The 25365-nt window shown below is 34.6% G+C and overlaps 3 protein-coding genes across 3 annotated transcripts; 1 reads left to right on the forward strand and 2 right to left on the reverse strand.

Annotated features, from left to right (window-relative positions):
- Positions 1-681: 681 nt before the first annotated feature.
- On the reverse strand, positions 682-13154 carry LOC120637061 (endoplasmic reticulum transmembrane helix translocase). Its single transcript, XM_039908663.1, has 10 exons — positions 12699-13154; positions 11823-11912; positions 11128-11334; positions 8726-10675; positions 6845-7088; positions 5067-5263; positions 4069-4211; positions 2878-3010; positions 1694-1837; positions 682-1134 (listed from the first exon to the last, which is right to left on the reverse strand). Exons 1-10 carry the CDS (start codon positions 12966-12968, stop codon positions 1024-1026), a joined length of 3489 nt encoding a protein of 1162 aa, XP_039764597.1. The 5' UTR covers positions 12969-13154; the 3' UTR covers positions 682-1023.
- A 313-nt stretch (positions 13155-13467) lies between these two features.
- Positions 13468-16521, forward strand: LOC120637063 (DNA primase large subunit). The gene is made up of 2 exons (XM_039908666.1): positions 13468-15044; positions 16224-16521. The coding sequence occupies exons 1-2, from the start codon at positions 13799-13801 to the stop codon at positions 16484-16486; spliced, it is 1509 nt and encodes a 502-aa protein (XP_039764600.1). The 5' UTR covers positions 13468-13798; the 3' UTR covers positions 16487-16521.
- On the reverse strand, positions 16509-25279 carry LOC120637062 (Golgi apparatus protein 1). Its single transcript, XM_039908665.1, has 7 exons — positions 24321-25279; positions 21660-23356; positions 20797-20944; positions 19268-19494; positions 18461-18644; positions 17494-17600; positions 16509-16691 (listed from the first exon to the last, which is right to left on the reverse strand). The coding sequence occupies exons 1-7, from the start codon at positions 25069-25071 to the stop codon at positions 16527-16529; spliced, it is 3279 nt and encodes a 1092-aa protein (XP_039764599.1). The 5' UTR covers positions 25072-25279; the 3' UTR covers positions 16509-16526.
- Between the last annotated feature and the right edge of the window lie 86 nt (positions 25280-25365).

Genomic DNA, 25365 nt, shown 5'->3' on the forward strand with positions numbered 1-25365 from the left:
AAAAACAGTATATTGTGGAATTCCGCAAAGTAACATCTGCTTCTATTAAATATTTAAAATCTTGCATAACTTCAATAGGTACGTCAAGTTTATCAATTAACCCTTCAAATTCTTTTCATATTTTCAAAACATACTTTAAGCTGACATATTAGAAAGATTGTTTACATCATAAGACATGCAAGGAAAATTTTATGTCAGCTTTTTTGTACATCATATAAATAAATATACATTTATTACGAAGTTATACATTAAATCTTACGATAAGAAAGTACGCTAGCGTTGGTAGGACCTTAGGGAATACTGCAACGTCGTATTGCGTCGTGCGCTTATACGTCACGTCACGAAAGTTGAACTAAGATGGCGCCACTGAGCGGCAATGCTAGCATCAAACTTACTGCGCAATTAGACAATTGGTCTTAAGTTAATCATCACTTCACGAAGTATACATTGAATAATATTCTCGCAATCATAAGAGTCGAGCTAAAATAGACCAAATGTTACGTTGTTCGTTTTAGAGTCGACAATTCTTTCTACTGAGTTTTATTTACAGATATTCCAGAGCCCTTATACTGTCGCTACAATAATACTGCTTTAAGCGATGGTAGTAGTTCAGAGTTGTACAGATAAGTTCTATTTTACTATTGGATGATTTTTTTCTTAGGGATAGCTATAACGTCGTCCATGAAATGAAAGGTACGTAACTTTTTTTTTTTTTGTATCAGCTCATAAAGGTCTCAAAGAGTGGTTATTTACAGACAGTGATAAGAGTCTGTTAATGTAGCCAGCATTAAGAATTATTTATAAATAACATTATTTTTGGCCTTTATATTATTATAAATTAATAACAAAATATTAAGTCTATTAAAATGATCGTAATGACTAAGCGCAAGTTTGATGCTAGTTTGACGTTCGGCATGCGTAAGACGGTGCGCTCGCTTCGCCCACCGCAACGCACCGCACCGCACCTTAATACCGACCATGTCGTCGGCTCAACTTTTGTGGCGCGAAACGTACTTGCCGACGCTATGAGACAGTGTTGATGCGCGCGTCGCCGAACAACCACAAACATACTCGGTCAACTAGATACGCGAACAACATGTCCGCTATGAGAACTTGCACCACGATTACCCGGTACTGGAACAAAATAACTAGTTACTAAAAACTATTTTTAACAGAATAACAACAAAAAAAAATGCAACCGAATTTATATCGATTTTATTGTATTTTTTTTTTATGTTTGTTACCTTAGAACCGATTTGAGAAATCGTTTTTGTTTTAAACGGTTTACCCCGATTTAGTCTCATTTTATAAGGTCAAGATCGATTGAAGATATATGGAGAAATTTAGGGAACTCGACCAATATTATAGGGACACTCTATTATTCATAAAAAAATATTCATCAGTCATCTTAGTACCCATAACACAAACTACGCTCACTTTGGCGCAAGATGGCGATGTGTGTATTGTAGTAATATATTTATTTATTTATTTATACTTAATTCGAAGTCCGATAATCGGATATTGTATAGAAACATTTTAAACACAGCCAATGCGCCATATTTTTCTTTAAAAGAACGCGTAGTTTGATTTTATAGACCTGCATCTAAATTATTGTAGATTTTAACGCACATAGCAAAGAGGGATTTCGCGGTTTGTTTTTTTTTCCGGATTTTCTTAATAACTTTATACTCACATCTGGTGGAAAGTAGACTATTTCGAATGCGTTTGTCAGGTCAGGTACCATCCCAGTGGCCAGCGCCAGAACAGTGCCACCCGACAACAATATACTGAACAACAGAGGCTTGTTGTCTTTCAGACCCTCCATGAACGGCTCACCCTGTGGACATAGATTCACAGTCAAAAACCTACTTCGCTTGCTTTTAATCGACCTCCTTCATGTTAATTTTTTTCCCCTCTTCTCCGTCATTTATAGACAGATTTGCCAAATAATTATTTAAATTAAGCTTAATTTTCTGTACTCCGCGAAAAGCAGGAGATAGGAGATTACATTAAATGTTCAGAACAACGTGAACAATTATAAAGTCAACATCTCCTGAGGATGCTCCAGTTTCGGAGCGCAACGTGCGTAGAGGGTACATTACCGAAGATCTGTTTGGTGTGAAGTATAAACATTAAAGAAATTATAAATTACCCCATGGAGATTCTCCTGCTTTTCGCAGAAAACAGCAAATTAAGCTTAATTTTCGTAATAGGTAAATTCTGGTTCCATTTAAATTTCATATAGATCTGAGGAAGAGTTTCTCAGACTCTCAACTCTTTAAAAAATGCCAGAAAATCAACAGCGAGTGCTGCTATTGCATCAATATGAATTATTTACGCAATTATACAACATAATATCACGCCTGTACACTCGAAACGGTCACGCAGACGTTTTCGGTTCATTGGGGTACACAAGCATTTTCTATCTCACTCTCTCATTATAAGTGATTAATAGTTGCAATTGTTTTTTATATGATTTTTTTTGTTTTGTTACCAAGACAGGATTGCGGTAGCTTTTAGAATCTAGTTGCTTGCACCAAACACATTTAGATTGGCAAACCATATATGTCTAGTGGACAAAAAGAAATTCCAACGTGTATGCAGTTTATTATTGCGAAGTGTTGCTCTGTTTATTGGTTTATTGATAAAGATTAGACTTTCCATGAGGTGTGTGGTGTGGTGTTTACCATCCACTGCGATCACCAACCCGTCTGCATGGTGATCATGGGTAAACCCTCGCATTGGGAGAGGCCTTTAAAGCTCAACAAGTGGGCTGTTTTCATGGTTCAGTCGGGCTATGTGTTATGTTCGACATTTACAGTAATTATTTATTTAAAAGAAAAGTGAATAAAACTTAAATGATTAAAATTAACATACCCTATAGTTGATTGCAAACGTTGAAACTTGTAGCGCCATTGAAATTATATAAACTGTACTGTTGAGGAGATCGGGAGTAAAAACACGGTCTTCATCCTCTGCCAAATCCATGTCCAATTTTGGTGTTGTATCCCTGTTCAAATAAAAACATAACTTACTGTAAACTTGTATTGAATATCTTAGATGAAACAGAAAAAAACAATATAAGTCTTAAAATAAAAGTGAAAAATCGTCGTAAAAGTTGTTCAGTGTTTTGTCACAGCTCAACTGAGACTGCCAGTATAGATTACCTACATAATAGAGGTCTGTTGTTTGTTTGAAATCTTTATTGCACACACACATTGTATACAAAGTAAACACATATACAGATGTGTTTTGATTTTCAAAATCATCAAATTCAGAGATGTTTTGACCGAGAGCATGCATTTTTCCTTATTATATTTTATGGTCAGATTAACCCATTACTGGTCCACTATAGGGTACGGGTCTCCTCCCACACTGAGAAACGTTTAGGCTGTAGTCAACCACGCTGGCCCAGTGCGGATAAATTTACTATAAAATGTCAGAGTGTGACAAAAATCTGAATAACTTGACCCTTTAAATAAATCAGAGAAATGGGTTCCATGTCCACTGAACTCCCATCGCTTAAAAAAGTAGTATATTAAAATGGTAAAATTGGAATTAGCAATTATTTGACATACCTTAACATACTAAATATTTTTAAAAACATGGTAAGAATTTGGTTAATAAGTATGGCGTATTCTATTATGAACGAATTCTAATATTAACGAATATTTTTGTGACAGTTCTCAGTTAGTGTCTAAAGTTTAAAACTTTATGTGTTATAGTAATTTATTACAAATTACTATATAAACATAAATATTTAGAGTTTATATAGTTTATATACTATATAAACTCTAAATATGTAAGAAAATTGCATGCCAGAAAGTAGCAAACTGTTGGAACTATTTCCACTTACAACACCAAAAAAATGTACATAGTTAAAGCAACAAAATTTATTCTATTCTATACTAAAAATAAGGTTTTATACCTTAGAACCTTAGAGCCATGCATTATTTTACTAATATCATACTCAATCTATCTTTCCTTAAATCTAAAAACAATTGTTTATTTTATTTTATCATAAGAGGTTTTACACAAGATACATTGGACACTCTTTCTGATACTAACCTTTCAGGTGATCTTAGCGTAGCTTCACGAACTAAATATACCAGGCATAGGAAGTGCACTGCAAATTGTGCGAGCACAGTCATTATTGTGTATACGTTGAATATGTTCGGTAGAGGGCGCTGCTTTGACAGCTTTGTCAGCGGCTATAATATAACAAAGCATGTGATTAATAAACTATATATATTCCTTACTTATATTATAAAAGGAGAAAGAAAGCTCGGCTGAACCACCGATCTTGATGAAATTTGGCACATAAACAGCATGTATATTTCAATTCTTACTCAAATTAGTGCTATCATTTACCACGTGTATCATAGAGAATATGTTTATACATGTAATTTTAGTTAGGTAAAGCATTGATGTACAAACGCTTAATCTACCATCTCAACTAAAGTAAATTCTTTCTAACTTGTCTTATAACGTAAACAATGCATTTTAATGTAAAGGATGTTTTAAAAATAGAAGAAAAACAAATAGGTTGAAATAGATAAATAAAATCAAATTCACTAAAAAGAGATATTCTTTATAAATGTAACGTAACAAAAGGATTAAACCTGTTTTTTAAAAAACTGCGCGGTAATTGTAAATCAGTTTTTTATTTACATATGAAACTATTAATGACGATATATAATTTAACCTTACTCTTACATAGGTTACCAGGTGATGAGAGTAAGGTTAAATTGTAGAAAAATGATGATTCAGCTAATGGGCATCCACAACTGGACACAGGCCTCTTTAAAGAAGCGCCAACTTTTCCTATTTTCAGCTTTTCTCATCCAGTCGACGCCTGCCACTTTTCCGAGGTCGTCTCTCTACCTAGTTGGGGGCGCCTTACACACCGTTTACCGACACGCGGTCTCCACTCGAAGCCATTTCGACTCCATCGTCCATTGGTCCTCCGACAAATTTAACGTGCCCAGCCCACTGCAACTTTAGTGAGCTAACTAATTATCAAGCGTTTAATGACTTATTTTTTTATGTTTACAAATTTTCTTTACCTTGGATCTCGATATGAAGAGGAAACACGAGGCTAGAAGTAAACTCTGAAGCGTCGCTTGCGTGTCACTGAACTTAATGCCGTCGAGGTATAGCACCGACTGGCTGTACGCTAATATCAACGCGTTGAGAGCCAATATCTTGAACATTTGGAGAGTTGTCACTAGTGTGCAACGTCCCTGCTTGATGATGTGACAAACTGGAAGCAAATAAGTTATTAAAAGACCTTTAACTCTTCGGCCTCATAAGAAAACTCACAAGCTAAACTAGATAAACTCGATAGAACTCTCTGTAACCTGCTCATGAGTTTCGAGAGTTATGTATGTGTATTTGCTTTTTAGAACCTACGTAGCTGCACTGGGCAACCGGGTGCTCCCAGGGAAGTGAAGATACTTGCAGCACAGGCTAACCTTGTGCAAGTGTCAAAGCACTTCTCTATTTTTGTAAGGGTGTGTGCTCATGGATCGTTTAGTGCTTCTTTCTGTTCTCTTTGACACACTAAAGTAAGGTGTGAGGAGACAGGCTGCTGAGTAATCGATGGGAGTTCACCTTAGCTACATAAATATTTTGTAGTTGTTTTGTGCATGTAACTATTGTACATGATAAGTTAATTAAGGAGTAATTATTTTTGTTATGTGAATACTTGTACACCACGAATTATGTGAGTGAATCGAAGATCCCAAGAAGAACCAGGTAAACCAAAAAAAGCTAGGTTTCAACATTAATCCTAGTTCTATAATTATTGTATATCGAAATTATTCTTATGTTTTAAGTTGACAAATTCTAAAAAATAAAAAAAAAATTTTTAGCTTTGAGTTGACATGTTATAATATTTAAATCAATTGCCATAATAATAATTTAATTTGAACTTAATTTAGATTCAGTGAAGGAATAAAAAGAATTTCGAGAAATTTTATTGCAATGCCCCGGCGGGGCGTCATGTCTCTTATGTACCTATATAGTGCATGAAGCAACTAATAAACAATAAAAAATAAATTTTCGCATAGCTCTTCACACAGCATTAGCACAAACATTAAAAGTTATTAACTTTTTTTTAATAATTATAATTGGCGGACCATGGACATATGAACACTTGATGGCGAGAGGAAAACCATCGCCTTTACATAGAGCAATACTTCGTAGGGCATGCGAAGAACATATACTGCAATATGCGACCCTGTGTCCATCATCCTGAGGCGTCTGTGTTAAGCCTTTTATGCCCGTAATTACACTGGCAACCACGCCCTTCAGACCGCACCACAGCATGGGAACAATGCTGCTGTGCGACAGAAATAAGTCTTACCCAGACAAACTCTGTCACAAAAAGCTTTACTAAAAAATTGGTTGTCTGTAAAGTCGGCTTACTGACGATAGTTGAACGTGACAACGTCGTAAGAAAATACTGATGGAATGGTTGCATTTTTCAAAAGAAAATTTTAATTTTATTTGTTTGATAGATACTAACGTTGCTATAAACAATTGACACCACATTCACTTTTCACTGCCCTTCATCCTTGCCGAAAACATGTAAATGTATTATTGTATAGAAGCTGTCCATGCGGACGCATCGCTCACTCAAGTAGGAGAGAGACAGATGTCGAACGCGGAGGCCGACTGTGCCTCTTTGTCGCTCGTTCCGCGCTCTCGCTTGCACTTCAAGCCTTGAATGGAACGCCTTAGAGCGAGGTAACGCCGCATACGTCATGTTTTTTCGTGCGTGCGTGCTATCGTGTTCGGCTCCATCGAATTATAAGACGTTGTCACGTCAAAAAAAACTTACTGCTAAGAATGCTGGATAGACGGCTTGTAAACGGAGCAGCTACACTAGCGTCACCTAGCCGTACAATCTGCGGTTGATCATCTTCTTCCAACTCTTGCATGGCTCTTCGCATGGCTTCGGCCCTAGCTTCCGCTCGGGCGTTGAGTGCGGGCGGCAATCGGCGTGGCGCCACAGGTTCAGGACGACGTTCTTCGCGTTTTTCCTTTTGGCGTTCGGGTGCATTCGCTAAGATCGCTACGCCCACCTAAAAACAGTTATTTTTTATCGATAACAGCAGACCCGTAATGCGAGCCACGAGATAATTATGTCTACCATTTTCTCGCGCTGTTTTTTATGAGATAAGACTAGTATAGTCGTAAAAATGTAATAGGCCCATTTTGACATTTGTCATCGCGACGTAACTAGTTATGGAACCATAAGACTCTGTACTCGATACTCACGATAAATCAATTCAAGTTTGTATCAGTACTTGATTGATATTATTATGTATTGTAAAGTATTCGTTCGTTCAAAGTATTCCTTTAACTTCACAACCAATACGCGTGACTGGCTGTTGATTATACGTCCACTTTTCAACATGTTGAAACAGAGTTAGTACTATATAACAACAAATACAAAAATCGAGTCAAATCACTATGTTTAAATTAATGTCCAAAATAGAAAAGCCATAGTTAACGTAATAGTAAACAATATATATCAAAATTAAACGAGCGCACAGTCAACTTTACAAGATGAGGAACGAAAACCTGCGCAGTGCGCGCGGGGACGCTTCAGTCATGTGCCGCTTGGTCAGATACATCAACTCAGACTCATTATTTAGAACCCATTTTGAGAACCAAGCTCATTCTTTGCAGTAAAGATAACTACACAATATTTAATTTCGATATTCAGTAAAAAAATGGTTACAGCTCTAGTATAAAAAAAAAAAGACTGAGAACGTAACTGTTTTCGGAACGTTTCGCAACAATTATAAATTGCATGCTACTATGAAGTAAGCGCAAAAAGAATACTCGCGATATATTCTTTCATATTATTTAACGTCCCAAAAAAATTTACGTATTTTTTTAAAACACTGTATGTAATTGATTTTTATTTTTTTGTTTCTTTCAGTTTCGTTCCAAGTTACATTCTATGGTCTTGCACAAATGTCAAAACGGGCCTATTACGTTTTTACGACTATAATAGAAATAATACACATGATTATCTCACTCACTATTGTATCAACTTAGATACAAAAAGAAATAGTTTTTTTTTTGTTATAGCATGGAACAGGTGACGTGTGCATACCTCGCATTCTCATGCATTGTAGCAGAAACTAGCTTATCTTTTTCATTGTGATAGAAAATGAGAAACTTGCAAATGTCATGGCTACAACGCAAAAACTGGAAATAAGTTTCGTGGATATGCTAAGACGGCAAACTTTCGGAATACGAGACCTGATTATTAAAATTGATAGCATATTATCAAAATATAGAAATCTGTGGAATAAGAGTTAAAAATGACTACTTAAGCGAAGGCTTTTTATAACTCTTACAATGTTTATCCTTAAGTCTTTTATAACTCGTACTGGCGATTATCTTCATTTAATATCATCTGCATACCCTGTGCATACCCTCTATGCACGCCACTGCCTATAACTGCCCACTGCTAGACTGAAATGAGGGTTTGGGTATAATCACCACGCAGGCCACACGGTTTGGTGGTCGCAGTAGATGGTAATAGTAGGAAAGAGTACGCTGCTACCCGTTACATTCCCTTAGTCGCCTCCGTACGACGACCGCGGGAAGAAGACAACAAGACAAGGTGGCAACTGTTTTCTGATATGACGTCACCGCACAGATAAATAATAAAAGTAACCGTCAAAATTGATAGAATACTTACATCTGCATGTTTTAGTGCACCAACATCATTAGTACCATCGCCGCACATAAGCGTCACGTATCCAAGAGATTTCAATGTAACTATAACGAATTCCTTTTGCTTTGGCGCGAATCTTGCAAAAACTTTTACGTACGGAATGATTCCGAGCAAAAACTTGTGGTGATTTTTATTCAGAAATGTGAGACCCTCTCCAGTTATACACAGATCATACTTCGAGGTTAGTTCTTTAGCCGTTTTAAACGGCTGCACTGGCAGTTCCACTGTTTCGTTGATAGATTTCCAATTCCATCCATCGTCTTTTTCACTTAAAATCAATACATCACTTTTTTGGGTAAATTTCAACTCTTTTGCGACATGGCATGCAGTCAGAGGATTGTCACCAGTTATCATCACAACAGAATGTGAGGCATGGATGATCTCAGATATCGCTTTTTTCGAATCACTTTTCAACGGACACGATATTATGACGAAACCAACAAACGTCAAATCGGATTCGACATCTTCTCGAGATAGGTCTCTTATTTCTTGCGAGGACAATTTTCCTAAATTCCTATATCCTAAGGCTAGAACTCTCGCACCTCTTCTAGATAACGTTAAATGCACATGATCATAATGGCTAGGAACTTCTTTCAGCATAGTTTTCACTGTTTCTGGTGCTCCTTTTACACTAGTTATATAATGGGTCTCTATAAATCCTCTTTCGTTAACCTGATATCCAGCGACTACAGACATTCTTTTGAGAGCACTCGAAAAATGATTTCTATGTACAATTTTTAAACCAGGCGATTTCCCTTTCTTTGGCACAACAGCATCCCCTTTGGTAAGATTCCATTCAGCGGCTTTTAACGTGGCTTTCTCCAACGGATCACCTACAATTCCGTCATCAAGTTGAACTAATGATTGGCAAGAGGCCAAGACTTGTACAGTCTCCATTGGAGCTTCCGACAGAGGTATAACTGTAGCATCTTTGTGGTCTCCTATGCCTGCTACACCTTCTACCACTAAATTATCACTCGTCAAGGTACCAGTTTTGTCGAAACAACAGATTTCGACCTTGCCGGCAAAAGGTATTCTAAATGGTTCAGTACAAAATACAGCTAGCTTAGATAACGACAATAATGAAGTGTTAACAGCCAACGATAATTCTATCGGCAGTTCTGGAGGTACAACTGACGTTAGTATTAGGGTGCATTCCAAAAATAGTTTGTATCTGTTCCTGAGTGGATCCTCGCAACCTTTTATCCACACGTACGCTGCAGCCGCAATTGCGAATATTAACAAAAACATAATGAACCCGAATGTCTCAAGATTGTTTGCTGTAACTCTTTTGACACCAAATAAAATTGTTCGTAACAGCTTTCCTTGTGATGTATTAAATCCATTACGTACAACATAACCTATACAACCATTGTCTGGGGCTTTGAGGCCGGACGATGGGGTTTTATTGGGTGATGAATGTTGCACTATTTTAGTGCCTCCAAACAACATGTGCAGTCTCCCATCCCCTTTAATATCTAAATTTTGTTTCAAATCTTTAGCATTTTCTATAGATTCCTTCATTTGTGGAACACTCTCACCAGTTAACATAGACTCATCAACTATACATGATCCTCTTAAAAGAACAATGTCACAAGGAACCAAATTGTCATTAAGTGAACGTGTCAAGGACACTATGTCCCCTGGCAACAACTGGTCACTTATAATCTGACGCCACCTTCTGTTTCTATATACATTTATGTTATAAGGTTTGTTGCCCATTTTTCTTATCTCAGCCATATTTCTTAACTGCTGCTGAACTAGTGTGCATTCAAACATGATCAACATAAATAGAGTGAAGATTGAATAGTACCAATACTTGTCCAAACACCACAAGGCAACACAAAATACTTGGAAAACGAAAAATGGAGCTGTAGCCCTCTCCTTAAATAGTTCCATAAACTCTGGTACAGCCTGCAATTAATGATACAATACTTTATATGAAATGTTTCATATTAATTTTATAAGTAACATAGTTGCAATTTCGATAATGAATATAAACAAATGAATGAATGCAATTATAGTAGGTAATGAATGTCTGTAGTATGTAGTTACTTTTTATTATTGATTGCAGATTGCAATATGGTGCATTTGACCAATTAATGAAAGAGGCAACAATTTGAGATTAATGTGAAGACGGAGTGCTTTTCATAGAAGTATATACTATGTATTATAATTTCATGATTGACGAAAAGTTCTGTATACTAATAATCCAGATTATCTTGTTCTTACTAAATAATAATACAACTGTATAATGAAATCTATTAATTTTCAGAATAGGCATTTATTGAAACAAAGTTTGCCTTATATCTAAATTGTTATGAAAATCTACTGGAATTATATTGTACAAAAAAATTATACTTTACCATAATCATTTCATTTTTGCCATATTCTTTCTCTGCTACTTCTATTGATTCATCATCAGCATAACCTTTAGATTCCATATATTCTTCATATGTTTTGTTATCAGGAAATTCAACTGTATGGAACTGTTTCTTGTCCCAATTGTATATGTATTTACTTTTTTGAAAAATAAACCACACATCAGGAGTTGAACTGTCTTTTTTTATAGGCTGTAAATTATTGGAATCAATTTTGTTATCTGTGGCACATCTTTAAATAATAAAATTAATGAGTTAAAAAAAGTACAATATGGTGGTCTTATTGCTACAATCTCTAAAAAAGTATTTGTGTTACATACTTCTCATACTAAACATATGCATTTATCAATATCAAATATTTATCATTAATTCTGTGCACTTATTAGCCCCCAGGGAGGTTATGTTCATCCATCAATATTTAATATTTGATAGCCAACTTATTTTATATTAAATATTGTTATTATTGATTTATTGTTCTTTTACATATATCACACTAGTTCGCAGGTGGTGTGGTAACCAAAAATAAAATTGTAAACTACACATTTTCATTTTATCAATATTTTTTGTTGTTGTTAACAATAATGTTTGATTGAAGCAAAATCAATGTAAAATTTACAAATTGTTTTTGGATTCCCTGCAATCCTATACTGTTGTGTGATACTTTTAAAATAAATTACTACCTTTGTATGATGAAGCTTTACTATCTCTGAAAATCCATTATTAGCTGTTGGCACAACTTTGACAATTTCAGCTTGCAAAGGGTCTTTTACCTGCAAAGTATTAAATCACATTAATTAAATAGTTATAAACTTGATAAACATAATGATCACCACCACATAGCAACAACACTGTGTTACTGCTTCAAGGTGACCACTGGCACGAGCCTGGCGACAGAAAACTTTTTTTTTTTTAGTAAATAAATAATAAATATACTACGACAATACACACATCACCATCTAGCCCCAAAGTAAGAGTAGCTTGTGTTATGGGTACTAAGATAGCTGTTGAATATTATTATGAATATAATACATATAAATACTTATAATATACAGATAAATACCCAGACACTGAAAAACAATCATGTTCATCACACAAACATTTTCCAGTTGTGGGAATCAAGCCTAGGACTCAGAAAGCAGGGTTGCTGCCCACTGCGCCAGTCGGCCGTCAAATATATGTTCTAGTAGTAAACAATATTTTAAAAGGGTTAACTTATGCTTTGTTGGAAGTGTTCATGAAAATAACCATTCTGAAATGTTATAAGCACATGACTCCTATTTTACATGACTGTAGGTAAGTTGGCAAGTAGTTTTTTATCAGGACAGATCTAAGGGAAACCTGATAAGTATTTGTACATCTTGGCAGTTTGACCTTTAGTGTAGTTTACATGTAAACAAGCAACACTTGGCTGTTAGTGTTTATCTCTAATTTTATACAGAACCACCCCGGTTAGCGTGAATCAACCCAGTCATGTGTACCAGGACTTCAGAACAAGGTTAAGAACATTTCATACAAGATAATTGGATGATAAAAAGATACAAGACATAGATACTTACCGGTGAACACGACAGGAAGCAATGTATGTGAACGCTCCAGTAGCAACACAGGCAAATGAGGATTTGTATGGTAGCTACAACTGCTACTATGACGAACCCCGCTTCGAAGTTATCGTCGAATCCGTACACGAATATCCAGCAGTAGAATATTATTGGATAAATTACCATAAACGGCAGCACTGTTCCTTGTAAAATAGTAGCCACAGGCTTGAACAGCTGAGTATATTGGACCAAATCATCCAGTGATAGTTGCATTTTGTTCGATAACATAATGATAAAATCAAATTCGATATATTAGTGTTTGGAACAGAATTATATATACGTTATCATAGTCACAGTCTTAGAAAATATTTTACGTTCACAATATAATTAAACCATTAGAATTCAACAAAACTGAATTCAAAACCTACGGATTTCCCAACATGACACGAATTAGAAATTAAGATTTTGACACGAGTCATGAGTGCTGCCAGTGGTCAGTCAGTGTTGGAATTAAGTTCTCTGTAAATTATTGTCTATGAAACAAAAAAGTAAAATTATTTACAGTGATTTTGTAATAATCTCAGGAATAATATTAATCAAGTGTTAACAATTCTGAACCCAAGTTGGTAGTCGAACATAAAACCTCGTGAGCTGTAGATAAAGACAAAATATTTATTAATTAATATTATACGGGTAGTATTGGAACGAGTTTTGTTCGAGGTATACTACATATAACATATACTATATACCTCAAACAAAACTCGTGTGATAAGATCGTGGAAATCCTTAAGTAGATTTGGGGTTTGTCTCAAAAAATACATTTCTATCCTAATACCAATCGTAACCTAATTTTTTATACACCAGTCGTTTGTGTCTTAGTAGAGCCTTTTCTCTTTGGGATACATTAAAAAAAAGAAAATGACAATTGCCATCTGTCAAAGATCGCGCCAAAATTTATTTATTGTAGGTTTGATTTTTGTTTTTGGGAATTCGAATTTGGACTAAAATTTTCTGTGTAACGTAGTAAAGAACTATCAACAAGTAAGAACTAATTCAGTAGTCAGTAATTATCTAGGTAAATTTAGATTTAGTCATACGTGTAATATCTAATAGTAGTTATGGATTTGAAAATTAAAAGAAAGTCCAATAAAACTGTTATTACTGGCAGTCTTGTTGAAAATTATCCACACGACTTGCAAATGTATAAAGTTCCACCGACAGAAAATATATCACTGCATGAGTTTGAAGCTCTTGCGTTAGAAAGGCTCACTCTATTAAGATGTTTAAGCACAGCAACAACTTTAAAGGGTCTCAGACCGTACTCCGAAGAATGGACGGAATTCGTTCTTAACGACTTAAAAACACAAGGGTTGAAGTATTACGCGAGATTGTGTGAGAAGTCTAGTTGTGGAACGCAAGATGTTGCAAGCTTACAAGCAAGGCGTAAAGATCATATCGCCCATTTCATACTGCGTTTAGCATATTGTAGAACTGAGGAACTGCGCCGATGGTATATCGCACGGGAACTGGAGTTGTTCAAAATGAGGTTCATTACAATGAAGAGTGATGCTGTTGATGCTTTTTTTAACCAAAACAATCTTTGTTACACAAGCATATCAGATGATGAAAAAAATGAGCTCATCAAGTATTTAAGAGAATCTACATTTCATCAGAGCACTCAGAATATAGAAACCTTTAAGTTTTATAAGGTAAAGTTTTTTGAAGTTCTTGATTTGGTAAAGGCGAGGAAAGTGTACCTTAAAGGTGGATATGCTTACATTCCCCATAAAGATTTCATATCTGTTCTTTCAGCACAATTTAGGACACATCTACGGCAAAGCTTGGCTATTGCTTGCCAACATTTAGGTGAAATAGAACAAGATGAGAGGCTTGTGTCACTACTTAAAGGGTTACACCAGTCTTACTCTGGTAATGATTTCATTAGCAATACCAAGATTGTTATACCAATAGAGAGTATAGATTCCCTGTCTGTGAAATCTTTCCCCTTGTGTATGAGACAATTACATGAGAATTTACGTTCAGCCCACCATTTGAAGCATGGAGGCAGACTACAGTATGGACTTTTCTTAAAAGGAATAGGTGTAACATTAGAAGATTCGCTTAGATTCTGGCGAGAGGAGTTCACTAAAATCATGGAGTTGGACAAATTTGAAAAACAATATGCATATAACATAAGGTACAATTATGGTAAAGAAGGTAGCAAGAAGAACTACACTCCTTTCAACTGTTTGAGAATTATTACCAACAATGTGGGACCTGGAGAGTGTCATGGTTGCCCATTTAGACACAGCGATATAAATATTTTAAAAAATAAATTAAAAGGATATGGGCTTGAAGGACAAGGTATTGAAATAAAGCTGTATTATGAATTTATTCTTTATTATAGAATGCTATCATATTGACATAGTTATGTAAAAATGTTCTAGTTCACAATGACTCAAATATGGTTAACTAGTGTATTATTTGCCTATTAATTTGTCTAATACCATAATGTGCATTTATATGTACATTTTATCCTATACATATATACTTGGGTCAACAGGATTTAAGAGGTTATCTCTTCATTGACCACAATGGTCTGTCTGCTGTCATTTTATCCCAATTTTTATGTGTGGCTTGTGGTTTGGCACATTTTCACAAAACTTTGTCCATATTATAGTATTAATTTATTTTACAGCGGTCATTGATATAGTAGATACCAATAAGAAGGGACATTTCCAAGGTTTATTATATAACACTATTATGTTAGAATACTTATTTTACAGTTTTCAATAATATAGTAGATACCATTAACAGAGATTACCCACAGTGACTTCTTGCAGCAATTCAGCAGTGTATGTAGTTAAAAGGAGTAAAAACTCTACCTTAGGTTTTTTTCACATTGGCAGAGCATGTCAGAAGGATACTATTAAATATTCAGGTGAAATTGATCAATACTTTGAGTATTGAAATGCTGGATGGAGCATTGAAGTAAAATAAAATTATCGTCATTAAATAATTATTGCTAAATTCATGTCTGAAGGTCCTAAAGGCAAAAGCTTTAGGTATATTATTTGCACAAGGATTGGTACTAACGCAAACATTAATTTACCAATAAAATGAAATATCTAAGAGGAGTTGTGCATGGGATCTTAACCTTGGAGTTGTCCTGAATAATAAATCCATACAAATGTGGCTTTTTAATTAAAATTTTATTACTATAATTTTCTGAACTGAAAGGCAGAGATTAATCATATCCTTTGTCCACAATTCTACAATGGCAGAACATAATTTATGACTGCGAACATTAGGTCTGTTGATGGTATTATGGTTTGATTCACCAAAACTAGTGTACGCTTGTGAGCATACAATTCTTATACTCATATCCTTATTGAAAAGACCGCAACGCAAAATCGTTACGTGAGCGAGTATAAGGTAGCTACTGAATTTCTAGAAAAAGAAGCCATGGGCATCCTCCTTATGATGGACATTTCCCGAGTTTATTACTTAAGCACTTATTACAATACTAATCTTATTTTACAGCTGTCAATGATATACTGGATGTCACTAAGAAAGGACATTTCCAGATTGCCTGCAGTAAATATTTTGATACAGTCCACAATACAGGTCTTGATTTGGGTATAAATCATCCAAATCAGTTCTTTGAAGAAAGTCAAAAGCTTTTACAAGGTGAAATTAAAGTAGTACCTAAAAAGGAACCTAAACCGAGCAATAACATTAAGAAGGAACAAGACAACTTTGAAGATATGGACCTTGATGAGATAACTGAGTGGAAAGAAACTTGATGTTATTCAAATAAAAGTTTATTTTACAATATTAATTAATCTATTTCCTTTTTACATACATAGCCCGTTTAGTCATACGCCCACAATATAAACCAAATATAAAAATTAATCCTACAATTGATATTCCTACAACTAAAAAATATTTCTTAGATGGGGATGATGATATTTCATTATACACATCACCCAAATTTTCAACCAAATTTACCTGCAGCAGAAAAAATATAATTAATTTCATCATCAGTTTAGTGCCTTGTCTGTCTAGTGGTTAACATGTTTAACTATAGATCACTAGGTCCTGGGTTGTTTTTACTGTGGAAAATTTTTCAGTACAGAGTTAGCAAATTCCAATTCCCTAACTGTACTGACACCTGACACTCTGTACTCTGAAACTGGGGTTTGACACCTCAAACCCCAGTCCCTGTGCTGTGCAGTTAATAAGAATATTCGGGACCCACACTCCCGAAATATTCTTACTTGAGATAATATATGCACCACCTACCTCTCTTCTTGACCTGTGTTTTACGCCATTAGTTGCCTGGAAGAGATCGCTATGAAGCGATAAGGCCGCCAAATTGTATACTAAGTTTTAAATTTTTCTGTATGTTTATGTGGTGCACACTAAAAGTGTATTAATTTATTCGTAATAGTCGTTATAGCCCACCAACCTGAATGGAATCCCTATGGTGGGTCTATGCTCTACAACCATTTCGCATAACATATATGGCCAAGCCAAGCATGTAAATACATCCCACTGCTGGGCTTGGATGTTGATGATGAACCTATTAATGAGCCACAACTGGGCCCAGGCCCTTCTCTCTGATAGGAAAGGGAGTATGGATTCTTTCTTTTGAATAACTTTGAAGTTTTAGTATTAAAGTGTTTTTACCTACACTTGAAAATATCAATTTGAAATTTCGGAACTGACAAGATTCAAATTGTATCTTTTTTAGTTTTATTACATGATGATGATGATGATGAAGTTTTATTAAAAAAATACAAGTACTCACAGATTCTACATATTTGTACATTTGGAGTCTGCTTGATAGTTCCTTTTGACATTCTGCTTCTAATTTTCTGTTGCTATCATTGAGTATTATTTTTAAACATTTCAGACCTAAAAAAACAAGAATCGGTAAATAAGTGAAAATTCAATATTCTTATAAAGTATGATAAAGCGAAAGTTTGTTGTACGGATTGATGGAAGATTTGTTAAGTACTTTCACGCAAAAACTGCTGAACTGATTTTGTTAAAACTTTAGGTATAACATTAAATACATAAGTATATAAAGATTTAGAAGAGTTTAAAGTTAGTCGGAAATACAATCGCCTCCCATTTGAGGGACAGAGTTCAATTCAAAACTCCAAAATGTTAGACATGCGTGCCGGACGCGTCTCTAGCTTTTTCGAGTTATGTGCGTTTTTAATTTAAGAATAAGTAATAATAATAATAAATATTTATTAACCAAAATAAATAAATTACAAGATACTACAACGAGACAACAGAGAAAAAGATACAATAATTTAGAGTATGTTGCTTCGTTGTGGTCAACTGGTCACCTATTCAGCTCTGTGCCGCAGCACCATGGCAGTAACTGCCAAGGAATACTGCAACGCTGATTTTCAGTAGGGACCAAAGGTCACGGGTTTTCGCGGACAGGCAGCGACATGGTCTAACGTAGTGTTTGTATACTCTATGGGTAAGTTATTGATAAATAACAAATATAATACAAACACTACGTCCTTATAACTTAACAATAATTACAAACATAAATTTACGGACTAAACCCTTCTCATTCTGAGTGGGGATCCGCGCCCTGTAGTGGGCCGGCGCTCATGACACTCTTAACTCTCTTTAGGCGATGTCGGCATTGACTACGACATTGAAGGCGTCGAACTACTATATATATATCTGTATACTGTGATATTACAAAACAACATTTATTAATAAAAAAAAGGGTAAAAAAGTCATCTTACGTCTCCCAGCACCATGTTCGAGCTCCTTACAGTATTTTAACAAGTCTAGAGCACAAGAACGCTCTAATAACGGATCTGCGTCAATATCGACTTCTGTCTCCTCAATTATTTGCACAACTTCCCGGGCACACTCTGCTGAGACAATTTTGTGGTTCATAAGAGCATTCTTTAAACATTCCTCCACCTGGAAATAATGTAACCATATTTGTTTTATTTTGTCAGAGTAAACTGTACAACCACATGTAACTATATTATCTCTATACTGTTTAGAGAGTTGTTTTCTTTTAATAAAAACGTCACTTCGATGTTTAGAGATCTTAACAAAATTATTATTATTATTATTCCGAGCGCTGAACTACGAATGCAATATATGTAAATTAAGTTCCAATATCTTTTTTAGATAATAATCATAAATTGACAAATGTTGAAGGAATCCTACACTAATATGGTAGATAAAGGCTGAAGAAGAAAAAAAAAAAGACTGGGCTTGCGCAAGCAGAAGCAGTCTAAGATTTTAGTGCTGTTTCGAAAAATGGCAGTTATATTAAACTTAATCACAGGTCTAAAGGATAGTTATAGTGTTAGACCTGTCATATTAGTTAGTTCACTTCAAAGATTTGTGTTCAACAGAATTTGCACCAATATCTGTTAAAACATTTAAATTTGTCTTTCGTCTCCTTTAAAATATAGATAAAAAAACCTATTATAAATAACTTTTTTTCACTATTTAACTGCTCCAAAAACAGTTTAATCTTTTTCTAGGCCTGTCAATGAGGTAACTTTATAGACGTGGTTAACATTATTTACCTGTCCATCTGAATTGGTGATAGAATCGTTGGGCACTGCACATATTGTCTGTATTTCCGCTTTACACAATTTTCCCAATAATGGGTCCAAGCGGTAATTCAAAGCTTGCTCCTTTAAAACATTCGCTAGTTCGTTTTCACAAGGTGTTTCCAACTTGGATTCTCTAAATTTATCCTTTAAGCAATATAAAACTTTGCCTTGAAGTTCTATGTCTTGTGGTTCGTTGGCTAATGAAAGAAAGAGTTGATCAATACATTGCCAATTACATACATAGTATATAATATGCATTACAACATGCATATAAATTGAAAATGCTTATAAAAATTTCGAGCCTGGCAGGATTTATCTCTAGCAAACGCAGCCTGACTGCTTTGCTTTCAAGCCATAGTTATCTTACCGACGATACAGAAACTATCATATACGCCTTTTCATCAATCTTATAGCGTTTGCGGCGACATTTAATAAGTTTAATTATTCATTGTAAAGTAAACAACGGAAGCAAGTGCCGTTTATGCAACTTCAGCACGTCTCGTAAAAAGGTGTTAAGTTCTTTAATTCTAGTTTAGAACGACTCGCATAGAGGAAGCAAGTGTCGTTTATGCAAGTTCAGTACGTCTCAACGTCTATAAGTAATGCAAGTTTCGTACGTCTCAACTCTCATAAACAGGTCGCAAGTATCTTTTAGGCAAGTTTAATACGGCCCGTATACACTGGCTTTACTGCAAGTTAAATTCATGTCGTATACTAGTCGCAATTGTCTTTCATGCAAGTTTAGTACGTCTCGTATTTAGGAAGCAAGTGTCGTTTATGAAAGGTCAGTAAGTCTCGTTAACAGGCCGCAAGTGTCTTTAATGCAAGTTTAGTACGTCTCGTATATAGGAAGCAAGTTCAGTACGTCTCGTAAACAGGCTGCAAGTGTCTTTTATGGATGTTTAGTATATCTCGTGTAAAGGAAGAAAGTGTCGTTTATGAAAGTTCAGTATGTCTCGCAAAAAGGTCGCAAGTGTTTATTATGCAAGTTTAGTAAGCCTCGTATAAAGGAAGCAAGTGTCGTTTATGCAAGTTCAGTACGTCTCGTGAACAGGTCGCAAGTGTCTTTTATGCAAGTTTATTAAGTCTCGTATATAGGAAGCAAGTGTCATTTCTGCAAGTCTAGTACGCATCGTAAACAGGTCGCAAGTGTCTTTTATACAAGTTCAGTACGTGTCCGCCACTGTTGAAACCCATACGTCGGGACGTACGGAACGTCCGTTATGGATTTCAACAGTGGCTTGCACAGGGTTTTTGTCCAAAGTATGAATACAAAAGGAAGAACTATTTTGCGTTAACTTAAAAACAAAACCTACTATGGCAGATGAGAATGAATTTCTATAAATGAAATTTAAAAACTTATTCCAAAATAGGGCAAACTGTGCTATGCAGTACCATACTATCTGATTCGTGATTGGAATAATTGAAAAACCGAGTATGCAGAGTGCCGAGTACCGAGTATTAGGCAAGTCATACTTGTAGGAAATAAATGTACTTACCAATGATATTTGAACAAAACTTTTTGATATCCACTTTACAGATATTTTGTAAGTTATTATTGAATCTATAGTCCAAATTTTGTTCAATCATCCTGTTAACAACAACTATTTTACAATTGTTGTCAAAATCAGTTTCATGACGATGCGCCTAAAGACACAAAGAATAAGAAAGACGATTAATAACACAAAGAATTGTATATATTTCTGTAAGTTATATGAAGGTACTTTTTTAGTATTAATCAGCAATGGATGATTCCACAAAAATATGAGTTTGTGGAACCATTCATTGCTGATTATTGTAAAACAGTATGAACTCAGTCTCAAATGAGAATTATTTTCAGTTTTTCTTCATAATGTTTCCATGTTGTCCATTATACCTTTAACATAGTAATATAAAAAGTATAATGGACAACATGGAAACATTATGAAGAAAAACTGAAAATAATTCTCATTTGAGACTGAGTTCATCCTGTGTTACAACTGCGTGCGCAAGGTAAATAAATAAATAAATAGTAACAAATATACTACGACAACACACACATCGCCATCAAGCCCCAAAGTAAGCGTAGCTTGTGTTATGGGTACTACGATGACTGATGAATATTATTATGAATAATATACATAAAATACTTATAATATATAGATAAACACCCAGACACTGAAAAACATTCATGTTCATCACAAAAACATTTTCCAGTCGTGGGAATCGAACCCACGGACTTTGACTCAGAAAGCAGGGTCGCTGCAAACTGCGCCAATGGGCCGTCAAGGTATGTGTTATTCAGAAAATAAAACACTCAACTTATTTTCTTAAGTTGCCAAAATATTATATAACTTCAATTAAAATGTCACATGATAAATACCTTCAAGCAGTCTAAAATAATTGTTGGTTCCGTATTATGACAGTACAAGTCTATCATATCATTGCATGTGGTTACCAAGTGATAATCGATACCATTATCTGAGAATTCCTGCTTCCTCAATACAAAAATGGCTTTTTTGCAACCATCACTCAATTTCCCTTTTGCTGTTTGAAGGCATTCTAGTGCAGCAGATTCACCATGTTGGACACTGGGGCAAAACTCCAATAAATCCTTTTTACAAGCTTCTTTAAGATCAGGGTCTAAATCTATGTTTTCTTTTTGTTGAAATAGCTGACTTCTTAGCTGCTGACGACATTCTTTATATATTGTGTGTTTTCTTCTTGTTATAGTATCATTTCTTATTATTTCACTTAAGCACATTACAACCTGTACTTTTGTTTGCGCCTTTGGACAAAACCTCACAACATAGGACTTGCAAGCATTTTTAAATTTTCTAGTAAATCTATAGTTTTTTAGCGCTATTAATTGTTCATGTTCAATGGCTGCTCGACATTTTATATTTGCTTTTATTTCTGCATCATTTTTATGCCTAATTAAGCAATCAAGTATATCATCTTCATCTTTTTTGGCATTCAATTCAGATGAGCATAGTTTTTCTATAGGGACTCTACAGTTAACATTAACAATAGTATTCAGCTCTATATGACCACTCTGTGTTTCGGTAAAGTTGGTTACCACATCTTTACACTTAGTAGAGAGCTTTTTAAAATTATTCTGCAAACAAACTATTTCTTCACCTTTACCAGTATTCTCAAAGCAAATATTTGCTAAATCATCAATACAAGAGTCAGCAATTTCTGGTAGTAAATCTACACTCACAGCTCTTTGTCTCATAACCCTCCTAACTTGTTGTTCACAAGCAGGTTTCAGAATACCTTTTAATTCTGAATTGTATGCATAATTGTACAAACATGGTAATATTAGAGGATCTTTTTCTGATTGATGTTCATTCATATCCGCCCATTGAAGTTTTGCTTTGCACTGAGTGACAGCATCAAACTTACATGCTTTAAATAACTGAGGATCTAGTTTAAAATCTCTGGATATAAAGTATTGTATTTGTAAAATAGCAGTTTCACAATCATTAGTCATGAGAACTGTTCCAAGCTTCTCCATGAGACAAGACATTACTCTTCCATTACCACCATTAACTTCTCTACATGCTGTATCCACAACAGGCTTGCAAGCTTTGCGTAAAACTGGATCTACCCTCCAATCTTCTCCAGGGTCAGCCTCTTGAACAAGAATTTCCAATGACCTTTGACAAGGTAAACTAATTCTTTTATCTTTACGTTTTCGTGGTCTAGCGTGGTCCATCAAACAATGTATTGTTTTATCACCAGTTGCAATACCTCTACAGAGTGAAAGAATATCGTTGGCACAGTTTTGCATTAATTCTGGAGACAACCTATAGTCATCCATTAACATTTTTCTGTGATCAATCATTTCTGCAATGCATTCAGGAGAAATTTTTGTAGTATCATTTCGAGCTACATTTTCTAGACATAGCAATATTTGAGCTAGGCGTACATCTTTATCTTCAACAACACCCTTACGACAATGATATTTTCGAATATCTTCCTTACAAGATTTGACAAGACCTTTGCTCATTTTATAGTTCATTACCATGTTTCTTTGAACATAAAATAGTTGATCTTGACATCTTTTTGTCATTGCTGCAACAATAAAAAATTGTATTGTTCATTGGTTCAAGATCAAAAAAAGGTGTTTAAATATTTAATTATAAAATGCTGATTCATTTCTTAAGTGCTTTTGTTTCATGTTTGTAAAAACAATTATTTAAAAATCATATTCTTTATTTCAAATCAGATGTCATTTCTAACTAAATAATCTAGCAAGTTGTAAAAATCATATGTTTTACTAGTTAAAATATAGGTAAATCATTAAATAGTATTTCAGTTTTACATATGCTGCCAACAGGAAATGATTTAAACACACATCCCTTTATGATTAACACTTTTAAATGATATGCAGCATATAAAAATTGTACCTAATGTCCTTTGATAAAATGTATTAAAACAATATTATCTTAGTTGTACTCTTGATAACACAATATTGGCTTCCATTGATAGAATAATTCTAAGAGATGCATTCAACAGAGATGCAGATCTTATCTTTCAGTTCACCAAAAACTAAAAGGTGTAAGACTGTTCCAAGACTTCCAAGAGAGGTACACCATAGAGTAAGTTTGTAAGCTCACTACTTGAATAAAATTGCACACCTGAAATGGCAAACTGTAAGCCCCTTTTTAAGTTACATGACCATTATATGTAAACAGTTTATGAAATAAATGAATTAAGAATTATTTAGACTGGGTATTTGTGATATGGCATGAGATAAGAATGCTTCCAGTTTCAATATCTCTTAACTGGAATAATATAGGAAATAATAAACATAGATAATTATATTGAGTATTCAAATAAAGGCAAATTCATATAATATTAAAAGGCTTACAATCTCTTGTGATTATCTAATATTAGAAACACTCTTTGAGATATTATTGATTATAATTTTAAGATGAAAAGTTTAATATGTACACAGCATTAAAATTTTACTTTATTTTGAATTAACATAATTTTTATTGCAATACTTATCCAACAAATAAAAGCAAAAATTTACCATTTTCATTCTTGTGTCTTACAAGGCATTTGTACATCAAGAGTGAGTCAGGGACTTCATCAGGGCAAAATGTCTTCTCATCTTTGTTACACGCAGCAAACACTATTTTATCGATCTGCAGGGAGCTATACTTCATTTCCTTTAGTGTCACAATTTCTGATTGGCATTCTGGGCTCAGGGACTCCTCAAAACTTTGCAGACATTTTAATGTCAATGTCTGGGAGAGGGATTTTGGGTCTGCTGGTATTCTACCACAGCTATGAGCTTCAATGTCATCAAGACAGTTCTTTAAAAAGTTTCCAGTAATCTGCCAGTCGTTAAATATTAGCGATTCGATTTTATTTATTATTCTCCAACAAGATTTATTTTTCAAGCTGGGTTTTCTTTTTAATACGCAATCTATTGTATTGAAGTTACCACTCAGACACTCCAAAATAATGAGCTCCTCTTGACATGGATCTTTAAGTTTGTTTTCTAAAAATGTACTGTCCAACAAATCAGCTTGATGTGACCAAATTTTGTGTTGGCAACTAACAGGTATTTGTGTTTTGTTATGAGTTGTGTTAAGTGCACACGACAACAGTGGTAAATCATCGTCTAACTGTAAACATTGTTTTTCAAATAATGAACAACCACTTAAAGCAGCTTTAAATCTTCCTTTAGCCGGGTTATAACTTTCTAATATTTGAAGTCCTATGACATTTTTTAAAATAATGAAAGCGAATAATGTTTGTGTTAAAATATTAAACATTTTGATGCACCGGTTTTAATTATAGTTTATTGTTTACTGAAAGAGTACAACACGTTTGTGTGAGAGATACCCGAATATATAAATGCAACATTTAAAAGATAATTAATTCTTACAAAACAACCGACCGTAACTTATCATTGCGGTACCTATTTCGTTTTTTACCCAAAGAAAAACAATAATATCCACTAACTGCGAACCATCCACAACATTTTAGTTTGACAATTGACAAATGACAGTGTTGGGAAATGAAAACCTTGACTAATGACCACAGATAATTATGGTCAATTTTGAATA

Source organism: Pararge aegeria, chromosome 3 (genome assembly GCF_905163445.1).
Source record: "Pararge aegeria chromosome 3, ilParAegt1.1, whole genome shotgun sequence".
Classification (NCBI taxonomy): domain Eukaryota; kingdom Metazoa; phylum Arthropoda; class Insecta; order Lepidoptera; family Nymphalidae; genus Pararge; species Pararge aegeria.

Bases quoted from the DNA above. Each gene is read 5' to 3' on its own strand.
- LOC120637061 (XM_039908663.1), bottom strand. From the start codon at position 12,968: ATGTTATCGAACAAAATGCAACTATCACTGGATGATTTGGTCCAATAT. The intron at 4,212-5,066 runs GTAAAGAAAATT...GTTATATTATAG, and splicing joins TCTTCATATCGAGATCCAAG to CCGCTGACAAAGCTGTCAAA. The intron at 1,135-1,693 runs GTGAGTATAAAG...ATTTTGTTCCAG, and splicing joins TAGTCTACTTTCCACCAGAT to TACCGGGTAATCGTGGTGCA.
- LOC120637063 (XM_039908666.1), top strand. From the start codon at position 13,799: ATGGATTTGAAAATTAAAAGAAAGTCCAATAAAACTGTTATTACTGGC. The intron at 15,045-16,223 runs GTATTGAAATAA...CTTATTTTACAG, and splicing joins ATATGGGCTTGAAGGACAAG to CTGTCAATGATATACTGGAT.
- LOC120637062 (XM_039908665.1), bottom strand. From the start codon at position 25,071: ATGTTTAATATTTTAACACAAACATTATTCGCTTTCATTATTTTAAAA. The intron at 23,357-24,320 runs GTAAATTTTTGC...TTATTGTTGCAG, and splicing joins AAGACACAAGAATGAAAATG to CAATGACAAAAAGATGTCAA. The intron at 18,645-19,267 runs GTAAATAATGTT...CATTATTTCCAG, and splicing joins TCACCAATTCAGATGGACAG to GTGGAGGAATGTTTAAAGAA.